General features: G+C 38.2%; 1 protein-coding gene across 3 annotated transcripts in view; it reads right to left on the bottom strand.

Moving 5' to 3' along the window:
• SSH2 (slingshot protein phosphatase 2) overlaps positions 1 to 22,673 on the bottom strand; it is a 213,160-nt gene that overhangs the window by 149,334 nt on the left and 41,153 nt on the right. Inside the window, exon 2 of one of the 3 annotated variants that reach the window (XM_041000223.1) lies at positions 9,826 to 9,906. The exons of the other annotated variants lie outside the window; for them this stretch is intronic. Within the exon in view, the coding sequence (XP_040856157.1) occupies positions 9,826 to 9,906 (81 nt within the window). The remainder of the gene's footprint in view (positions 1 to 9,825; positions 9,907 to 22,673) is intronic. 3 annotated transcript variants of the gene reach the window in all.

The raw sequence follows: 22,673 nt of genomic DNA, 5'->3' as shown, positions 1-22,673 counted from the left end.
AGAACCTCATCACTACCATTGCCACCACCTCTGAAAGTGTTAGCAGGAAGCTGGAGTAAAGAGCCAGAGCCAAGCAGTAAGCCCAGGCACTCTAAAAGGGGACACATGTATCTCAACAGTTGGGTCAAACATCTACCTAGATGTCTTGACTAAACTGTCAGCCAGGATGAAACCGATTTATAATCTCTATCAATACAATCACCGAATAAGATGCTTACATTAATATAAGAACCGTTTCCAAACAAATTTATACCAGGCATCACTCAAATCTAAACAGAAAACCTGCATCATATTTTTCACAGGATTTGACCAGTCCAGTGATTGCTTCTATTTCCTTGGAGAAAAAAGAACATGTGAACAGAATCTTCTGGAGCAATGGGCAGTTCAAAGGAACTCCTGCAAAATCCTAAAAAGAGTAACTTAGCTAAACAAGCATCACACTGGAGTCAAATATCATAGCATTTAAATTCAAGGTGGTATTTCACTGTTCACCTTGGTCCTTTCCTTCCCCTAAGTTTAGTCTCCCTTCTTCCATGTTCTTTCAAACCACATACAGATGCCAGACACCACCTAACACCTTCTAGTCTGCTTCTTCCATGAACTGCCTTCTGCTTAGCTTCTAGAGCATGTCCTACAAACTAGATTCAAGAATGGCTAGGAAATGAAATGTTGGTCTAGAGTAGAATTTCCAGTCCCAGTTCATGAGTGCCAGGAGGAGAGCACTTACGCACCTGTGCCTTAATGTTGTTAAAGTAGATTTTCAGCTTCTTTGGAACTGTCTCTAATTTGCTGAAATGCATGTAACACAAACTTTTCAGCCTTTTTTTTCCTTCTTACCGCCGGTTAGAATCCTATTTATTTATTTAAATTGGAAAGTCAGATATATGGAGAGGAGGAGAGACAGAGAGAAGATCTTCCGTTCGTTGATTCACTCCCCAAGAGGCCACAATGGCTGGAGCTGAGCTGCACCAAGCCGAAGCCAGGAGCCTGGAGCTTCTTCCAGGTCCCCCACATGGATGCAGGGTTCCAAGGCTTTGGGCCGTCCTCTAATGTTTTTCCCAGGCCACAAGCAGGGAGCTAGATGGGAAGTGGGGTCACCAGGACATGAACAGGTGCCCATATGGGATCCCAGCTCATGCAAGGCGAGGAATTTAGCTAGGCTAAAGCACCAGGCCCTAGAATTCTCCTTAAACAAGCATTTCAGGACACATAATTCTTTCAAAAATTTTTTCTTATCATATATTTTTATACAATTTATTATACTCCTTATGAAAATCTGGTATGAATGCAGCTATGATTAAAGAAGAAAATCACAAGCCTGAAACAGGTTCCAAGTACATGTCTGGCAAGCAGTACAACAGAGAGTACAGTCTTGGAATCACACTTGAATCACACCATTTGCTAGATGTATAACTCTAAGGAAATCCTCAACTATTCTTAGCTAAAATACTACCATATTGGAGAGGCCCCTTTCTTTAAAAAAAAAAAAAAGATTTATTTTTATTTGAAAGCAGATTTTACAGAAAGATGAAAAGAGAGATCTTCCATCCATTGGCTCATTCTCCAATGGCTGCAACCACCAGAAGTGAGCCACACCAGCATGGTGACATACTTCAGGCTAGACTGGTCCTTCATCATCAATAGTTCCTCAGTACCAAAAACATTTTTTCTTAACAATTTGGATTCAACTCTATATTATATGAAACCCATTCAGAACAACATCTGTTACTCAGTAAGACTCAATATGTAGTTTTGCTCAACCTTATCGCTTCCAGAGTACACTGTTCCAAAACTGGGTCTAAAAAAAGGTCTGTACAATTTTACTAATGAAAAACCATACAAATCCTAACAACTTGTATTTCTTGCTTTTCTAAACCAAAATAAGTGACAATTATACCTTAGGAGACCCTACCTCAGACTATAACTTTTATTTGATTATTTTACAAATTACGCCGAGCTCCTGGTTCTGCCTAAAATTGTTTCACTACCACATCCCTTGTTCTTGCATATCAGGTGCGTAAAAAATATGATTCTGGGCAAAAGAGCAGAAATAATGCAAATTCAGCATTGGAAAGAATATTGTGCCTGAAGCATCATTTTTAGATTCCTCAGCTGAGACATTAACTATGTGCAGTTTGAAAATCACTATGCTGGGGCTGTGAACATATAAAGATGTATAATAGGTATTTCTGGTCTCACAATAGCCATTTCATGCATTTAAAGAACATGTGTTTCTAAAAGTTTCCATAATTTAAGTCATGTCAAAGCCAATTTAGGGATAGTGAAGAAAAAGGAAGATAGTTAAAAAGTCCACTTTTCCTCCTCCTTACCTCCAGAGCTGAAGTGTAAATGTAATTGTGCCCATAGATACCAGTGACATTGCTCTGACCTGTTAAAAGCATGGTGACTCAAGAGACTCCTGCTCTTTACTCAGTACAGATAATGTGCTTAACATAAATTATCTCATTTAATTTTAACAACTCATGGAACAGGCACTATTATTATCTCCATTTTACAGATGGAGGAAATGAGGCTTAGAATGGTGGAGTCACACAGCCAGGAAGTGCTAGAACTGGGACTGTAACCGAGGCTGACTGAATCCTGAACCTGAATTCATTACTGCATGATTCCAGAAGTCAGAGAGAGTCCTATAAGGAACACAGCCTGATGCCCACATCGGAATTATTTGTTTAAGAAGCCAGAGACTGAGACTGGAGGGAACACAAAGGAGGCTGAGAGAGGACTGGTTGAGAGAAGTGTTATGTTTCAATTCTTGATGTAGGTATAGGTTACAGAATTTCCCAATACATGTTTATGAAAACCTGTGAAAATTTACCACACTTTACTTTTAGTGCTTTTAGTACTTTTTTTTTTTTTTTACATTTAGTGCTTAGTCTAATGGTTAAATAGCCCTATCCTGTATCAGATTACATGGGTGTGAGTTCCAGATCTGCACATAATTCAATTTTCCTGCCAGTATAGACCCTGAAAGGCAATAATCATGGCTCAAGTAACTGGGTCCTTCCTTGTTAACCCATGTGGGAGAAATGGATTGAGTTCCTAGCTCCTGGCCCCAGCTACTGTAGATATTTGCTTGCTTGCTCCTTTCATCTTTCTCTGCTTCTTAAAAAAGAGATAAGCACCTTTTGTAAGTTTATTTTATATTTTAAAAGTATAACAAAGAATAGCATGGTGATTAATTTTATCTTTAGCACCCCAGCAGTACTGCACATGAAGAATAAATATATTCTTTCATGGAAACTCTGCCCTTCACGAATACAGGTTTTTGCTGGGTTTGGATCACCAAATTTAGGTATCTTTCTCTGCTTTTAACAAAAATCTAGCCAAGAATCTTTACATTCTGAATAGATGTTAATTGTGTTGAACCTGAATAATCAAAAGCAAATAACCAAATCTTAAGATTCTAGTCTATCTTACATTTCATCTGCCTTTCAAAGAAGCAGGTGTTACAAATGTTGTAGATTGGACCTCCAATTTGGAGATGAAAATTAGCATAGCTAGAATTAAACCAGTGATTTTTAACCTTGATTAGAACAATCATGGGAGCATTTTAAAATCAGCAATACCTTGTGTTCACTAACAGAAATCATAATTTTAAAAAAAGATTTTTGTTTATTTTTATTGGAAAGTCAGATTTACTGAGAGACAGATCTTTCTGTTCTCTAGTTCACTCCTCAAGTGGCTGCAACAGCTGGAGCTGAGCTGATCTGGAAGAAGCCAGGAGCTTCTTCCGGGTCTCCTACACGGGTTCCCAAGGCTTTGGGCCGTCCTCTACTGCTTTCCCAGGTCACAAGCAGGGAGCTGGAAGGGAAGCGAAGAAGCCGGGATACAAAGATAGAGGATCCTGGCATATGCCAGGCAAGAACTTTACCCACTAGGGTGCCATGCTGGGTCTAGAGATCATGATTAAACTGGTCTTTAAGACTCTTATTATGCATTTAATTTGTTGCATTTGCTGCAACAGTTTAGATGTTGTCTGGGACTCCTGCATCCCACATGAAGCCTGTGTTTCAGTCCTTGCTCCAGACCTGAGTCGAGTTTCCAATGCCCCCTGCGAGGTAGCAGATGATGGCTAAAGAACTCCCATCCATTTTGGAAACCTGGGCCGAGTTTCAGGCTCCTGGATGTTTGTAGGCATTTGGGAACTAAACCAGGGAATCAAAGACCTGTCTGCTGCTTTGCCTTTTAAATAAAAACAAGTAAAAATCTAAAGCTTACCAAGTAATTCTGATTTGCAGCTACAATGAGAAGCACTGAGTTAAAAGCAACTAATTTTAAAAGCAGCCTTTGTAACCCAAGATTAATACAAATCTCATCTCCTCTCAAATAAATCAGTCAAGAGGCTTAGATAAAAGAAGAAAAACATACTATTTTCTTAATGATTATACAAAGAGAGTTGAGACATGCTTTCTTACATATTATTCTGTAACAAAGTAAAAATCACTTTGCTATTACAACAGGCTCCCAGCCAGTGTAATCCCCTGGATCAGATCTCCTCCATAGGAAAGAGAATGGAATAGTACTCGTGGAGAAACTGTTTTTGCCACCAGCAACACTGTTTTCCTCTCTTTTCTGACCATATGCCCTAATGAGTAGTCTCTCCACCATGCAGCAGAAATGATGCAGAAACAATTAAAATAATCCTGAATCCCTGTTTTGCTGTTTGCTATCTGGCCATTTGAAATTAACATTAAAACTCATCTCCTTAGGAGAAAGTTTTCCTTATTTCTTCCCTTTCATATTTGTGTATACTGGCTAGTAAAAGTTGTTCCTGCAAACAAGATTTAAAAAGAAGAAGAAATAGAAAATATACCGATAGGGAGAGCAGAAAGGAAGAGGATGAATACAAATAATCAGAAATAGCTCGATGTGCTTATTGCTGGCCTACATACCATCACCACACTCCAGCCAACCAATCTGTTATCACTGTATCTGTAAGCTGCCCCATGAGAATCTTATTTGTGTTTACAATCTCTGGAGACTTACAGAAATAGAATTAATGACTACAGTAGCTCTCCTATCCTGAGTATAGTTTTTTTTTACTGAGCTAATAAATTTTTGATTATTTTGATCATTTTATAGACCATATCTCAAGACTTAAAACATGTAAAAAAATAGTATGTTTTAGAAGAATCTTGAAGATTACTGGATCTTAGATTTTCAATTAATATGGACTGGCTACCCAACAGCCAGCCTTCAATAAGGGTTTACCTTAATGCTGATAACACTGAAAATAGGCATAAAGCCTTCCATTTAAACTACCAGTTTAAGTATTCTTTCAGTCTTACAGTTGTTCTTCTATTCACAAAATGACTCCATATGAAAAATCCTAAAGAAGTTGATATCTAAAAGAATAATGCAGTATTCTGAGAGCCTGTCTTGTTCTAGAAGAGAAAGTAAAACTACTGCATAAAAACGTTAAGAGAGGTTAGGGTTGTAGAGCATCAGGTTAAGTCACTGCTTCAGCTTCTTTCGAATGTGCCTGGGAAACTACATGATTTGGTCCAAGTACTTGGGTTCCTGCCACCCATATGGGAGACCCAGACTGAGTCCTAAGGTCCTGGCTTCAGTATGGCCCAGCCCCAGCTTTTGTGGACATTTGGGGAGTGAACCAGTGGATGCAAAATTAATCTCTCTCTGTGGAAGGAAGGAAGGAAGCAAGGAAGGAAGGAAGGAAGGAAGGAAGGAAGGAAAAAATGGAAGGTGGAAAGTAGGGAAAGAAGGAGGGGAGGAGGGAGGGAGGAAGAAACCTTTTAAAAAAGTAAAAATTAAGTGTATTCTAAACCAAATAATTCAAATTTTTAAAATATTTTTCCTTTTTTCAGTCAGCTTAATCTTTAAATCTAGAGATTGACTTAAAAAAATCTTTTAATAACTCAAAAGCTAATCTTTCTTTCTCAGGGCTGTTCAAACATAAAAGTTTTTCTCATTACACAGAAGGAAAAATGCATTCTGTATAATGATACAGTAAAATCAAGCAAAGAAATGAAGCAGATCATAAACTGGAGTCTAGATCTGGTCTGCTTTCTATTTGGTTTCGTTCTATATTATATGCTAAACCTTCATGGCTTTGGGTCCAGTGATTTAACGTGAGAGCCCATCAATGCTCACTGAGTTCATGAACGTATGCAAGACTGACTGACTGAATATAACTAGCTAATTTGGTTATCCCAGCATTGAAGAGAAAGTTCTTCAATGACTGATTTTCTCTTTTACTCGTTTTTTTTTTTTAAATAAATGTACATCTACTTCAAATAGTCATCAAGATCATATTACTTTCTTGAAGAAAACCAATAGGTGTTTCAATCTATTTGCTCTATAAATAACACTTCCTTTTCCTAAAGTTTTCAAATTAGGAAAAAGCTTTTCAATCTATTTTGATCAGAGAGCAGGAATGGGAAGGTGAGAAAAAGGAAAACAAGTGTGCAAAAGTCTCCTAGAACAGGCAAAATGGGAAGGGGATCTAATACTGTGCCTTTAAAAAGCCAGCCAAACACACATAACCAGCCTTGCTTCTTGAACACAACGAAACTGACTTAAATGAAAGTTCTGGCAACAAAATAAAGCAACCCAGAGTAATCTGTAAATGGACACATCAAGGAAGTAATCTGCTTTAAAGGGAGAAAAAAACATTAAAACTAGTGTCAATTTTCCCCCATATGTGTTCAACTTCATGATAAAAAATTCTTTATGTGGATTCTCACGCAGTGGTCTCCAAGACAAAATAAATGTAAACAACAAGCCAGTGCAAGTCCAGAAGACCCACTGCAAACTGCAAATAATCTTGTAGGCACTATATTATATAAGGGCTTGATCCGCATTCCATTAATGATGTTGCTTGCTGGTAATGAGCTCACCGTTGCTGTCAGCTGAGATCTGATGTCAGTGCTGTCCCTGCTTACCACACAGCACTGGGCAATGAATGCAACCTTTCCACTTTTTTTTTTTTTAGCCATTTGCAAAATGTTGATAATGAAGGAATGTTCATGTGGATTCATCATTCCATTTCGCAAATGGAAGAGCTTAGGAATTGCCATCTCAAATTATGCTGATTTGATTTTGGAGGGGAGGGATGTCCTTCTCCATATCAAGGTTGAAAAACAAAATTCCTGACCACTTGATGCTACTATTTGAGACTGCGATGAATAAACAAACTCATTTAGGTAATCCTTATCTTCCAGTTTTTACATTCTCCATACACATTTCTCAGGAATATTCCTAGAATTTACTACCAATTTTGTCATTTCTTCACAAATTTATTGTTCTTTGTCTACAAAGCAGAAAAACATCACTATGTTGTGAAGATCCTTATGTACATATAAGTTAAAGTGATGTGTTTCTCTTGTTAACAGCACTTGCATGATTTGGGTTCCTGGATATAGCTCAAAAACCCAGATAAAATGAGGAGGAAAGAGGGAATCTTTTCCCCCCTATAGAATGATCATGTGGATTTGTCATTTAATGTTTGCAAACAAGAGGGAAAAGAGCGCCACTCTAGACTCTCACCAACACCGACAAAGAACAGCCATGTAAACCAATATAATAGGTGAATGAGATTCTAAAACGGATCAGTCATTGTGCCATGGAGATGAAGTAATGAAGACAGCTAAGAGAAGGCGGGGTTATGGTGATAATTTGAAGAGACACAAATTATTTTGACAGATTAAGTTTCCACTGGTGAAACCTCTACAAAATTCACTGAGTGCTACTCTACACAATAAACATCCTGATATGGACAAAAAGCAGATTTTATCATGCTAATTTTAGTTTTGGTTGCCTATTGGAAGAGGTCAAGTCTAACACAATTACAGAAAAAAAGATCAAATTTGTCAAAACCCAATTCAATTTTTAAAAAGTGTGCTTATACTAACTGTACTATTCAGAATTTGTGCAGGATTCAGTACATAGTATGATGCAGAATTAATCTCCAAGTGGAAAAAAATGTTTTGCAGTATTTCCAAACTTAAGTTTTTTTTTTCATTGGAAAGGCGGATATACAGAGAGGAGAGACAGAGAGGAAGATCTTCTGTCCGATGATTCACTCCCCAAGTGAGCTCAATGGTCGATGCTATGCCGATCCAAAGCCAGGAGCCTCTTCTAGGTCTCCCACGCGGGTGCAGGGTCTCAAAGCTTTGGGCTGTCCTCGACTGCTTTCCCGGGCCACAGGCAGGGAGCTGGATGGGAAGCGGGGCTGCCGGGATTAGAACCGGTGCCCATATGAGATCCTGGGCAGGCAAGGTGAGGACCTTAACCACTGCGCCATCGCGCCGGGCCCCCAAACTTTAGTTTGATGCAAGGCCATCACGATTCTCCTCTAAAACAGGAGTATAAAAGCAGTTCAGTTTCCCATGGATGTGATAATCCAAAAATATATTTGAACAACTATTTCTTCACAGTGCCATTTTAAATATATTGCATAAGCTTCCTCATAAACAGCAGCATGTAAAATTGGGGTATCATCAACTAGGGGTCAACCCCCCTCCCTACCACCGTCCTTCCTTCCTTTCCCTCTTTCATCCTTTTCTCTCTCCCTTCTTCCCATCTCCCCGCCAGTTTCAGAGCTCATTTTTCTTCTTCATAGCTCTTTCTTTCCCTTAAAGATAATTTCAGCACTCCTTTAATCGAATTTTCTAACTTTAGTGTGACTACATGGGTAAAAATATGCTAGGGATCAGATGGGATAAATAAAATGTATCACATCTAATGAAACATAGCTTCATGTTCTACAATCTTTCTTATTGTTGAAACTTCTTTAAAATGTATTAACTTATTTTTATTTATATGAAAGAGACAGCTAGAGATAGATCTTCCATCTACTGGTTCATCTCCCAAATATCTACAACAGCTGGGGCTTGGACAGATTGAAGTCAGGAGCTCAGAACTCAATCTGGACCTCCAGTGCCCAGGGCCTCGGTGCTTAAGTCGTCATCATTTGCTGCCTTCTGTGGTATGCATTATTAAGAAGCTGAAGTAAAAAATTCAAGCACTTCCAAATGGGATGTGTGTCCCAAGAGACCCCTTAATTTCACTGCCCATAACAATGTTCTTTATTTCAGCCATCAGAATGACTCCCCAGTATAGTAATTATAACACCATTTGGCTTAACAATATCAGTAATTATGACATATCATGCATCAATACCAAGCAGTGTCACAGGGAAGAGGACACCGTCGAGCTTTTTTTTTTCTTTTTTAAATGCGTGGGGCCAGTGCAATGACTCAACTGTCTAATCCTCTACTGCCAAGCACCAGTATGCCATATGGGCACCGTCTCATGTCCTCGCTGCTCAACTCCCAACAGCTCCCTGTCTATAGCCTGAAGAAGCGCAGAGGATGCTTCCATGGGAGACTGAGGAAGAAGTTCCTGGCTTTGGATTGGCTCAGTTCCAACTGTTGCAGCCATCTGGGAAGTGGACCAGGAATGGAAGATCTTTCTCTTTCTCTATCAATCACCCTTTCTAATGAAACCAAATACTTTTTTTTAAGCATGCATAAGGGAAAAAAACTCCACAAGGAATCATCTTTTTAGAAGGATACACAAACAATGTTTCAAGATGCAACATTTTTTTTCTGTTTTGATAGATACACTTTGAGTGGAGATTATCGTGCACATGAATACACCATATTGTTTATATATGCTCACTCATTCCAAATCACCGATTGCCTTCCCAGACTATTTGGCTGCATGGAGCCAAGCAGATGAAATACAGGCACAATGCCAATTGCATTTATGAGTCAAATGTAACCTCAAACACTTTTACTTGAGTCACTAAAGGCTGTATTAAAAAAAGGCATACCCACGTACATTGGAATCACTAAAGATTTCTGACTCTTCAAATTCACAGCAAAGTAACGCTGCTGATTCACTGTCTTCTAAATGAGAGCTCTGCAATACAAACAAGGTTATGTCAGAGATCCAGACACAGGAGCCCACAGGTGTGAGGGAAAAGCCAGCTGAAATCACCAAGGTAGTGTTAGCTCATTGGTGAGAAGCTGCAGCGGCTGGTTAGTGATGGTTTTTTTGGGACAGACTATAGCCAGCAAAGTGACTAGTTAATTGAGTAATGTCTGATTAGCTGAAGTGTTTTCTATAATTTCCCTGTTTAGCCAACGAGATATCCTTTTTCTGTAAAGAAAGTACTACTAACCCTTCAGAGTAGGCACACTGAACTTTTCTTAGACTGCAGATAATGTAGGTTCATGTATCATCATATCCAAAGATACACATTTCTCATGTCTGTTTAGATTAAGATGCAGAGACCCATTAGTGAATCAAACCACCAGACTACTTTCATTGACCTTCTGCAAGTAAGAGTTTTATAAAAAGAGCCAAAAGATAAGCCCTATATGTGTTCTCCAACAGGAGTAAGAAAACAAAAACCTTTTCTACCATTTCCAACTTCTTTCGCAAAACCTGCTTAGAAGACAGATAAGGAAAATGAGACAAATGAGTGGCACCACTACACAGTACTGTCAGAGTATTTTCCCCTATGATGAATACTACACAGAACACAAAAGGCCCCAACTTTGATCTATTAGATTCCATTCAAATGCTTTTTGTTTGGTAACAGCTGCTGGAAACTGAGTCATCTCCAGACAAAACTCTGATGCCCCTACGCTGATATCATCAAAATCTCTCATACTAGTGTTTGGAATTTAGTCATATATAATCACTCAATGGCTATTCTAGTTGGTGCCTATTTTGATTTTTGTTGTTGTTGTTGTTCAAACTGAGGCTGTATTTTAAGTATCAAGAATATCTCTAGAGATCAAGAGCAAATTAACTGAGAAAGAATTTTGTAAAACTCAATGTTACCATTTCTGATTCTAGTTCCTGGTTACTTTTTACTGTTTTTTTTTTTTTTCTTATTCTGATCCTTTGCATACTTTTGATTTTCTTTCTTATAACCATGCTTCATCTACCATTATCCATCTATCTTTTTCTTTAAGAAAATCATCAGAAATAATAAAATATTTAACCTTCATGCAAAATATAAGATAAATAGCCCTTTCAATACTATTTTGCTACATCCCATGAGTTTTGATATTTTTGTTTATATTTTCATTTCTTTTAAATAGATTCTTTTATTAAATTATTTGCTGACTCACAGGTTACATAGTAACATAATTTTATCCAGGAAGGTTTTTTATTTTCTTTTTCCTTTCTTCACCAACACATTGATCATTCAGTAGCATGTTATTTAACTTCGTGGCACTGTAAATTTTTTTTTAAAGATTTATTTTTATTATTTTTTATTGGAAAGGCGGATATACAGAGAGGAGAGACAGAGAGGAAGATCTTCCATCCGATGATTCACTCCCCCAAGTGAGCTGCAGCGGCCGATGCTATGCCAGTCCGAAGCCAGGAGCCTCTTCCGGGTCTCCCACGCGGGTGCAGGGTCCCAAAGCTTTGGGCCATCCTCAACTGCTTTCCTGGGCCACAGGCAGGGAGCTGGAAGGGAAGCGGGGCTGCTGGGATAGAACCGGCGCCCATATGGGATCCCGGGTGTGCAAGGTAAGGACCTTAACCACTTGCGCCATCGCACCGGGCCCAGCACTATAAATTTTTTAACTTTCTTCCTGCTGTTGATTTTGTTTTATGGCTTTTTGCTTAAGGGACTGTATAGTAACTGTAATAGAGACGATCATATTCAGATGTGAAGATACAATGCTGTATGTATCTCTATTTCCAAATCAAAGATGAACTCCCAAATGAAGCTGTTAAGTACATCTTGACAATAGGATGCTGGACTCTCTGCCATTGTCCATATCAGCAATGTCAGTCTCACTCATACAAAAAAGAACTAAAATTTTAAATTTTAAACCACTTTTAAGGTCTGTGTTGTTACTATCTAAAATACTGACATTCCACAGGAGTGCCAGTTCATGACCCTGGTTGCTCTACTTCCAGTCCAGCTCCCTGCGAATAGCCTGAGAAAAGCAGCAGAAGCTGGCACAAGTGGTTGGGACCCTGCCAACCATATGGGAAACCATATAGATGAAGCTCTTGACTCTTGACTTCAACCTGATCCATTCTTGGCAGTGGCAGCCTTCTGGAAAGTGAACCAGAAGTCTCTGTCTCCCTATCTCTCTCTGTAACTCTAATTAAAAAAAAAATTACATCTTTTTATAAAAATAAAAATTGTTAATTCTTAGTATACAAAGACTTTATTCCTCACTCCCATGCCTTATAAAGCAGAAAAGATAAGAGTATTTACTGTCATTCTGGTTTTTTAATCAATCTACTGACTCTAGAAGTCATGTATAGAAGTTAAATGCTTAAAAAATAACATTAGTATTTCATTTTTTAAATTTAATTTTATTTAAAAGGCAGAGAGAGAGAGGAAAAGATAGAGGAAGAGAGTCCTTACATTTGCTGGTTTTGCTGGTTCCCTCCCTAAATACTCACAACAGCCAGAGCTGGCCAGCCTTAAGTCAGCAGTCAAGAATTTTATTCTGTCTCCCACACTAGAGGCAGGGACCCAAGCACTTGGAGCCTTCATCTGCTGCTTCCAGTATGTAGTAGCTGAAAGCTAGACTGGAAGCAAGACAGATGGGATTCAAACCAGAAACCTTGATATTGGATGTTGATTTAACTGTTAACTTAAGTGGTGACTTAATTGTTGTGCCAAGTGTCTCCAAAAATAAAGAAATTAATAGAAATTGGAGCAGTCTTCAGTTTTCCCAAACTCATAACATAATCAAATAGTAACACAGATAATATTAAAACATATCAAAACTATTTTGTCATTGCCACAGTATATACAGACAAGAGAAAAGTATAATTAGTCCAAATTTCAGTAGGAAAGATTGTTTATAATTCTCATGCTTGTAAATATTTCAACATGTTCAAACACTAGCTCTTTTAAAATGACCTTTCAAAAAAAGGCCCTGTAAGCACACTTGCATTCCTGAAGTTATTTTAAGACATTACTGTACACTATTAATTGAAATAATTAAGACATAAGATATCTATTTAAGTGTGTTGATAGCATTAGAACATAATTGGTTCATGAAACAAGTAGTTGCTTGCAACCTATTTCTAAATTAAAGTCTAAGAGTACTAAAGGAAGACAAAACACATTTCAAAATCTTTGCCTTGTAATTCAAATTCCCAAGTTCTTCCAGGATTTTGTAGAATGAACTGTCTTGCTTATTACTATCTAAGACTTGGTATTCCAAGAATATAAGGATGAGTAGCTAGAAACTCTTATCAATGCAATTTAGCATATTAAGTCAAATAAGAAAAACTACATGATTTAAACTGATGTTAAAAGTTATTTTAGGGGGCTAGCATGGTGGTGTAGTGCTGGCATCCCAAAGGATCGCTGGGATTGTGCCCTTGTTGCTCTACTTCCAACACAGTTCCCTGCCTATGGACTGGGAAAGCAGTGGAGAATGGCTTAAGTCCTTGGGCCCTTTCACCCATGTGGGATGTCTGGAGGAAACTGCTGGCTCCTTGCTTTAGACAGACTCAGCTCCAGCCCTTGTGACTAGTCATCCAGGGACTGAACCAGTGGCTTAAAGATCTTTCCTTTTCTGTTTGTCTGCCTTTCAAATAAAATAAATCTTTTTAAAAAGTTATTTGATAAGATTAATAGTCATTTCTGATTTCAGACATTATTAATAAGCTAATATTTCCTTTTTTCATTTCCTAGATAAGGTATTATAGAAGGACAAAACTTACAAATACAAAGGTACAGCTTTGTTTTGTTTGGAGAAAAACAGGGGTGAAGGGTGTTTATAAGAAAAACACATCCATGTATAACAAGAAGTCTCAATCCAGAACAGCTTCTAAACAACAATTATAATAATAAAATGTTGCAATCTTTATATGGAATGTATGTTGCAAGAACTCAAATTAAGAAGGATGTTTTGAAGAGTACTAAAATCTTACTTGCAAGATTACCTAACAATTGCAAGCCAAAGTCTTGAGAAATAATACCACAAATGTCAAAACCTGTTGCTGCTGTTAAGTCTCTTTTATTCTATTTCATTATAGGTTAAACAGATTTTTTTTTCTTTTTCCCTCCTTTGTATTATTCTTCGTGATACAGTTTTATTGGCATAGAGATTCTCCCCTCACCTCCCTTCCTCTCTCCCTATTCTTGCCCTCCACTGTTCCCCCCCCCCCATATTATTACAATAGTACAGTTCCTCAGCAATAGTTACCAGTGCAACATTCTGTTATTCAAGCGTATCATGGCATTGTAGGCATAGGCAATGGTTTTTTTGTTGGTGGTATCCATTTTTTCCCTTTTCTATTCCATTTTTTTCCTTTTCCCTCCCTCTCTTATTCACTGTTTCCTGTTCCCATTCCCCACTTCTGGTTCTAAAAGAATTCACTGCAGTTGTATTCAAGAAAAGTAAGAATTTCCATATATATTATCAGACATCAAACAGTAAAATATATGTATATGCTAAAACATTTTTTAAGTGTTTTTCTTCCTCCAAAGATTTATTTATTTTGAAAGGCATAGTTACACAAAGAGTTTAACCCAGGAGTTTCATCCAGGTCTCCCAGGTGGGTGGCAGGGGCCATCTTACATGTTGGGCCATCTTATACTGCGTTCCCACATGCGTTAGCAGGAACCTGGATTGAAAATGGATGAGCCAGGGTGTAAACCAGCACACATAAGGGATGCTGGCATTACAGGCAGCAGCTTCACCCTTATGCTACAATGCCAGCCCCAGGACTAAGCGTTTTTTAATACTTCAAGGCAAAACATGTCATAGCACTTAGGTGTAACTACATTAACAAGATAACTTCATAGCTTAGAGTGACCTGAGAAAACTTCCTCCAAAGTCCTTACCTCTCTCTGAATTATACATTTAAAAACAATTAACTCAGTATGAAATATGTGTAACAATAAACAAATTTCAGAAGGTGCCAAAGAGTATTTATGTCTTCCTCCCATCCTTCTCCTCATACTTCCTAGTCCTTTACAACCCATTTTCTGAAGTAATCACTATGCTAATTTCTTCAATATCCTTTTAGATATATATTCTGTGTTCATACAAGCATTATGTGTGTATGCTGAACCTTCAAAAAACTTATGGAACATGAAGAAGTTCATTTTTGTGAGAGACCCATGAGTATACAGTCTTCAAAAAGTTTATTGAAAACATGTATAATGAAAAACCCAAGCATTATAAAAATCTGCATTTTAATTAAGGGTGGGTATTGTGACACAGCAGGTGAAGCCACTGCTTGGGATACCTGCATCCCATATCAGAGTGTCTGTTCATGTCCTGGACACTCTGCTGCCAGTCCAGCTTCCTGCTAATGCGTTCGAGAAGCAGCAGATGATTTATTCAAGTGCCTGAGACCCAGATGGATTCCAGGATCCAGGTGGGCTACTATGGGCAATTAGGAGTGAAGGAATAAATGGAAGATCTCCTTCTTTCCATTTACAAATAAATGAAAACAAGTGTCTGAAGAATTTTGGTTTAGTGCATTGGAAATACACTGATCTATAGGCCAATGTGTAAAACCAGTATACACACAGATATGTAAAGCAGCAGCACTGTGTTTGAAATTTTTTTTATCTGGAAACACCACAAGTTACATTTGACCCAACCACAATATTTTTACATGGGCCCTTTTTTTGTGTGTGTGACCAATGCTACAGATCTACTAGATAATTGCCTAGTATTAAGGATGTAATATATTAACATCTATTTATTGAAAGATGGCAATAAATAGACTGAGTGAATGTAACAATTTAAATCAGGACTAAGTGGTTCCTTTGGCATTTCCTTTGAAACATCCAGATTCTTACACATACACTTTTAACCCTTATCTCACTCTCCCATAATTATTCCTATTCATATTCCTTCTCCCTCTCTAGACTGTAAGCTTCTCAACTTGAACCTCTAGAGATTGGTACACAGTAAGCTTTCAATGTCACTGAATAAGTAAGGAACTTAGCATTAGTTGTTGCAATTCTGCCTTGCTGCCAACAAGTACAACAACCCCCCATATCTGTGGTTTTTCTTTCTGTGGTTTCAGTTATTTGCAGTCAACTGCAACTCAAAGTCTTAAGTGGAAAATTCCAAAAATAATTTACAAATCTTAAAAAGTTTTTGTAATGGAGTATTTTAACTGTCCTGCCTTATTATTAGTTATTGTCAATCTCTTATTGTGTTGTGTCTAATTTACAAATTAACTTTTATCTTGGGTATGAATGTACAGCATAGTTGTATTATCTGTGCTTTCAGGCATTTATGGGGGTCTTGGAACATATTTCCCACAAATACTTGGATCCTGTCACCCTTGAGGGAGACCCAGATTAAGTTCTGGGCTCCTAGCCTTAGTCTGACCTCACTCTGGCTATTGTGGACACTTGGGAGCGAACCTGCAGAGGAAAGATCTCATTCTCTCTCTCTCCCTCTCACTCACTCACTCACTCTCTCTCTCTCTCCCTCCCTCCTTCTCTCTTTCAAATAGAGTAGATAGATATATTTAAACGAGGAAACTACTGTATACAGACTGAAGATGAGTTACAATCCTTTTTATATATGTATGATTAAGAAATCAACAGTTTTCACCTACCCCCGCAAAGACATAATGTTTCTGGTTTAATCAGTCATAGTAGTTCCTATTAGAAGAGCCAATTGCTAGACAAGATACTATCCCTTGGGCTCAAAGACAGCATCGAGGCTTTTAGCTAAAAGAACATTTCCATTTCTCAGCTGGTTGGCCTGTAAACAAACGGCTGGGGCACTTAAAGCATTTACGCTGCGCAACTCCCCAACTCTGAGCAGTCCATCTCATTTGCAAAGGTATTGCTGCTCCCTACTTTGCATGTGTTATGGTAAGTTACAAAGACTTGTTTCTAGATTCACTGTTTCCTACAGAAGGAACATCTTTCAATCCTACATTTGCCTATCTTTAAGGCACCACTTAAATCCCAGAATTTCAGGAAACTGAAAAATGATAACTTCAAGCTCAGTGAAGTAAGTGCTCTCTTCTGAGCCTTCAATGTAGAGCCAACTACAGCTTGTGGGCCAAATTTGGCCCAATAACTGTTTTATGTGGCCAGCAAGCTATGAATGGTTTTCTCAATTTTTAGTTTTTTGTTTTTTAAGTGAAGAAAAATATGCAACAGGACCACACGTAGTGAGCAAAGACCAAAATATTTACTATCTGGCCCTCAACAAGAAGTTTGCCAACCCCTGGCCTATAGTACACAATTCAACCTAGTGATGAATTGTCTAGAACTATTCTCTTGTTGGCACATGTTCTAGTCTGCATGAATAACAGAATCAAAAACAATAAATTTATGAAGACTGGAAGTAAGGAAGCAAATACACTATGCTAGAAGAGTTGAGGTCAAATGATATCAAACAGTAGACTTTAGTTTATACAAACATTATTCCAAAATATTTGTAAAAGTCTTGAATTATGTATTCTCACAGAAACATTCTTAACTGATGCTTAAATTTCTATACTAACAATTGATAGCAAAAACTTCAAAGGCAAAATTTGTGAGATGTAAAATCATTTATATGAACAGATCAATTCAGTATGCACAGAGGGTATGCCTATATTTGATGAGTGCCTACACAGTGGAAAACAAACAGTTAAGTGTCACGTGTCAGGTTCTGAAAAGGCCACAAAAGAAAGAACAAATTAATAAATAAGTAATAAGCTCATAAAGGCAAGGAAAAGCAAAGAAGCCACTGGGAAATGTTCAATTCCAGCTGAAAGCCATAAAAATAACAAAGAAGAAAAAAAAAAGACAACTCAGAACTTCTAGACCTGGAATCAAGATAGTAAAGAGAAACTTTTAGATTTGTGTTTCAAGTCATTAACTAGTGGCTCATAACTGAAATATAATCCATAGAAAGGCTTGCTTGTGTTCTACTTAGACAAACCAAAACTGAAATTTTCCATTTCTGGTTAGGTTTCTGCTATTAAAAGTTAGCTGCTTATTTCCCTCCTGTTCTGTGTAGGAGGCTAAAAAAAAAAAAAATCAGTTCTGTCAACTTCATGAGGTGACAGCAGGCTAGCAAAATAAGCATCAGTGCAAGCTTAACTCCGTATGTTACTGAAAGCGTATAATCCTTGTTCACCCTTTAAAGCCTTAGAATTCTAGCTTTTCATTTTTCTTCTCAGACCAATATACAGAAGCTATCTATTTGAATACAGTCATCAACTTCTCCCAACCCTTGCCACATAAACACCTTTCAAAACAGTCTGTGGAACCTGGCCTGAGATGTAGGCTACGAAAATGAGTTATATTTTGGAAATGCCAATATGTTTACCATGTAATATGAACACCATATGGGTGATGCTCTGATATTCTTGGAGTAATAGAGGTTTGAACAGCAAAGAAGGCTACTTTAGAAAAAGTTTTAAAAACAAGGGGAATTTGAAGCTAAAAAGATAGTAAGAAAGGGGGGAGGGGAAGTGTCCCTCAGATATTCATCTGGGGATATAAGTCAGGAAAGAAAGACAAGTGAAGGGCCTGGCACGGTGGCACAGTTAGTAAGGTCCACGCCTTGCATGCCCAGGATCCCATATGGGCGCCGGTTCTTATCCCGGTTTCCCATCCAGCTCCCTGCCTGTGGTCCAGAAAAGCAGTCAAAGATGGCCCAAAGCTTTGGGAACCTACACCCACGTGGGAGACCCGGAAAAGGCTCCTGGCTTCAGACTGGCATAGCATCGGCCGTTGCACTCACTTGGGGAGTGAATCATCGGACAGAAGATCTTCCTCTCTGTCTCTCCTCTCTGTATATCTGCCTTTCCAATAAAAATAAAATAAATCTTAAAAAAAAAAAAAAGACAAGTGAAGAGAGACTGCTGTCACTCAGAATTCTTACAGCCCACCAAGTCATGTCTCAGATGGCCAGGAAAAGAATAGTTTTCACTTAGAACCAAAGGCTAGGTCTATTTCTCTGTATTTAAGCATTGTGTCCTCCTTCTTCTTTTATAAAGACTTATTTATTTAATTTGTTATGTAGAATGTGTATGTGTGTGTGTGTGTGAGAGAGAGAGAGAGAGAATAACTTCTGTTCACTCATTCAGGTCTCAAATAGTTACACTGGTTAAGGTTAGGCCGGGCTAAAGCGAGCAGCTTCATCACTATAACCACCAAGGGACTTGGGTCATCTGCTGCTGCTTTTCCCAGTGCATTAGCAAAGAGCTGGATTGAAAGTGAAGCAGCTAGAACTTGAAAGGGTATTTATATGTGCCAGTACTGCAAGTGATGGTTTAATCCACTATACCCCAATGCCAGCTCCATGATTCCTCCCTTAAACAAATAACAAGCAGTAAAAGATTAGGTTCTAGCACTAGAAGATAAAAACTAAGTAACAAGTAAGGCTAAATATGACTAAGATGATGGAGAGTGACATGAACTGTGAGTAAAGTAAGTGCTGATTTTGTGTGTTAACGGATTTCCACAGTAGCATTTCTGCATTCTAATTAATGAGACTTAACAGCCTAGAAACAGCTGCACGAAAGGTTTAAACCTCCGGTACAAACTTTCAAAGAGATTCATTCTCTGTTCTTTGAAGAAGCTCACACACCAACCACTAAACCTACGTGAGGGGACTATCGCCTGACTCTTCAGAACACTGCTCTAACCCAAACCCTGACATGTACTAAAATCTTGTAATCTGGGGAACAGCAGAGACACAATTTTCAGACCCTCTTATCCAGCATTCTAAAATAACCTGTTAAAATAGGACTTCATGGGGGGGTGGCGAATAACAGAGGTAATCCAGAGTTCACTACACACTGAGCAGTGCCAAGACACAACAAAGCAATGGCAGTAGAACTGTCTCAACAACAGATCATGGCCACACACACACACACAAATCAATGCCCCAGAGTCAGAGCACAGAAGAGCGAGAGGGTCTGAAGAGAAGGAGTTAATCAAACAAAGAGGAAATTTCTCTCAAGTTTCCACTTGAGGAAAATGTTTTTGGAGATGAATTCAGAACTTGCCCAAGAACCAAAGGTTCCAGATGGTCACTACTGAGGGATTAGTGAATCAATATTTGTAAATACACACCAACTGACATAATATCCACACGATTTTTATACTCTGACATATTAACTACCACAAATAAAAGAAAATGTATTATTTGTCTTTTTAGGGCCTGGCTTATTTCACTTAGCATAAAGATCTCCAGTTGTATCCATTTTGTTGCAAATATCAGTGATTTCATTCTTTTTCTTTTTTGGCTGAGTAATATCCTGTTTTGAATATATATGCCACATTTTCTTTATCCAGTCATCAATTGTAAGACATCTAGGTTGATTTCATATATTGGCCATTGAATTAAGCTGCTATAAACATAAGAGTTTAGGTCATTCACATATCAGTTACATTTCCTTTGGATATATCCCAAGAGTAGAACAGACGGGTCATATGGTAGATCCACTTTCAGTTTTCTAAATAGTTGTACCAATTTGCATCCCCATCAATAGTTTATTAGGGATAGGGAATGATGAGGCCTCTTGAGGTACTGGTATTGTTTGATTCTTCTAAAAATATTTTTTTCTTTATTTGAAAGATAGAATTACAGAGAGAGGGACACACACACACATACTGCGAGAAAGAAAGAGACAGAACAAATTTCCATCTGCTGGTTTACACATAGCCAGGATTGAGCCAGGGTGAAGCCAGGAGCCTAACAATCAAGCCGTCTCCCCTGTGGGTGGTGGGGGCCCGTTATCTTCTGCTGCCTTTCCAGCACATTAGCAGATGGGACCTGAACTGGTAGTCATATGAGATGCTGTCATCACAGGCAGTGGCTTACCTACTGTGTCACAATGTTTTGTTCTTTGTGTCGTGAATGTGATCAGAGAGTAAAATCACATTTATCTGTATTCTTAATGTGCATTTCTTGGTATGCACATAATAACTTAATAAAATGTTTTTAAAAATACCAAGGGATCTTATTTCTTAAACTATAATTGGGATATGCAATGAAAGCCACTATAGTGAAAAACTTAAAAAAAAACTGAAGGAAATCTTCATAGTCTAGGGGATCCATTGATCAAATAGTATCTTCCACAAGCATTTGGTTGCCCCAAATCTATGCCAGCCCTGCTGGTGAATCAAAGCTCAAATATGAGTTGAGGCTTTTGAAGGTAGTCACAGAACTGTACCCTTGCAGTGCCCCTTGATCGATCCAGCTTGGCTTCTAAGGTAACATAAAGGTAACTTCCAGAATGTTTCCACTGGGCTTTTGTGTCTTCATGGAAACACTTTGGATTCCTAAGCTTTAGGCCAAAAGGAAGAGGCAGCACAAGAATTGATCCTTAACTTACAAGAGCAAGGAATTTAGAGAGTCAAAATGGAATCAAGAAGGCACAAAGGATCAGGGAGCTCTCAAGAAAGTTGTGGTAAAGAGTTACTCCACCCAGCTGTGGTGACTAACAGAAACCCTCATGAACAAGCTCTCCTTATCACTGCCATGGGGAGGAATGACTGAGCAGAAACTCGTAGAACAGAATGAGTTGCTTTCGACTGTCTCTTTCTCAGGAGCAGAGATAAAGCACAGGATTATCCTCTACAATCACCAAAGTATGTGTCAACATCTGCACAGAGCCCAGGAACAGCTGAAAACAGAATTCCCTTCACAAGCAGTGGCAACAGACATTAAAGCATAGGAGTTTGAACAATTACTGATCTGATCCTAGAATTTAGCTATGGGTTCTTGATTGGAACATCAGTCAGCACTATAAGAGAGAGGGACTATAAGAATTCCAGACCCAGGTTAAGCTCTGGAACAAAACAAAGGAGCAAATTTTACATCCTGCCAGCATCAGTCAGGTTCTGAGAGCTAGTTTTCTAAGCCCAGGTAGGGCTGTCAGGAGGTGGGATAGTTAGCAATAACATTGCCTCTTTAGAGGCAAGTTCTCAGGAGGAAAATGTTCACTCCAGGTAAAATCTCTTAGCCATGTCAGCACATCCTGTGAAGAGAATGGTCCCTATTTTTCATAAGTAAGGAACATTTCTTCAAATGTACTGGTTTCTTCCAAGTGAGATTCTAATACTTATTTTAGAGTGGGGATTATTTTATCAGGGAATTTAATGAAACCCAGCACTCCCCAGGTTTTAATTAGGGACCATATGTTCTGTAAGTTCTCAGATCAAGGATTAGCTCATGTGGATTCCAAAGGAAGGTGGGTGTTTAGAAAGATTCAAAGTAAAAATCATCCTATTTTCATAGTTATACTCTCACCGGGAGTTAAAAACCAAAAGCCTTAACTACCCAAGCCCAACATTTAGGTTCAACAGGAACAGTAATCAAATCAAACAGTGTCACAGAACAAAACTTCCTCCAGTTAAAAACTCTAATTTCAAAAGCAATATTATTCTCCAATTCTCAAAGAACAGCAAGCTGAGATAAATGGATAGGCCCCTATTGTATTTTGAAGGTTTTAATTATCTGCTTAATGGATCTGAAATAATTTCACATTTTGATTTAAAAAAAGTCACTTGTGGTCAGGAGTTAAGGTTCATAATGTTGTTTCCAGGGACTGCTCATAATTCACATCTAACGAAATAGTACCACTCAGTAAACCAGGCTCTCTCAATTCCAGTCAATCACATAAGGAAAGCTATTTTTTTCATTTTTTGCCTGAAACGGTTTCTTTGGTTTTCCATATGAGTGTTTCAGTACTAGAGG

This window comes from Ochotona curzoniae, unplaced genomic scaffold (assembly GCF_017591425.1).
Source record: "Ochotona curzoniae isolate NIBS_2020 unplaced genomic scaffold, NIBS_Ocur_1.0 scaffold_2453, whole genome shotgun sequence".
Lineage (NCBI taxonomy): Eukaryota > Metazoa > Chordata > Mammalia > Lagomorpha > Ochotonidae > Ochotona > Ochotona curzoniae.
The sequence above is the reverse complement of the archived record's forward strand: the minus strand, read 5'-3'. Positions and strand labels throughout refer to the sequence as shown.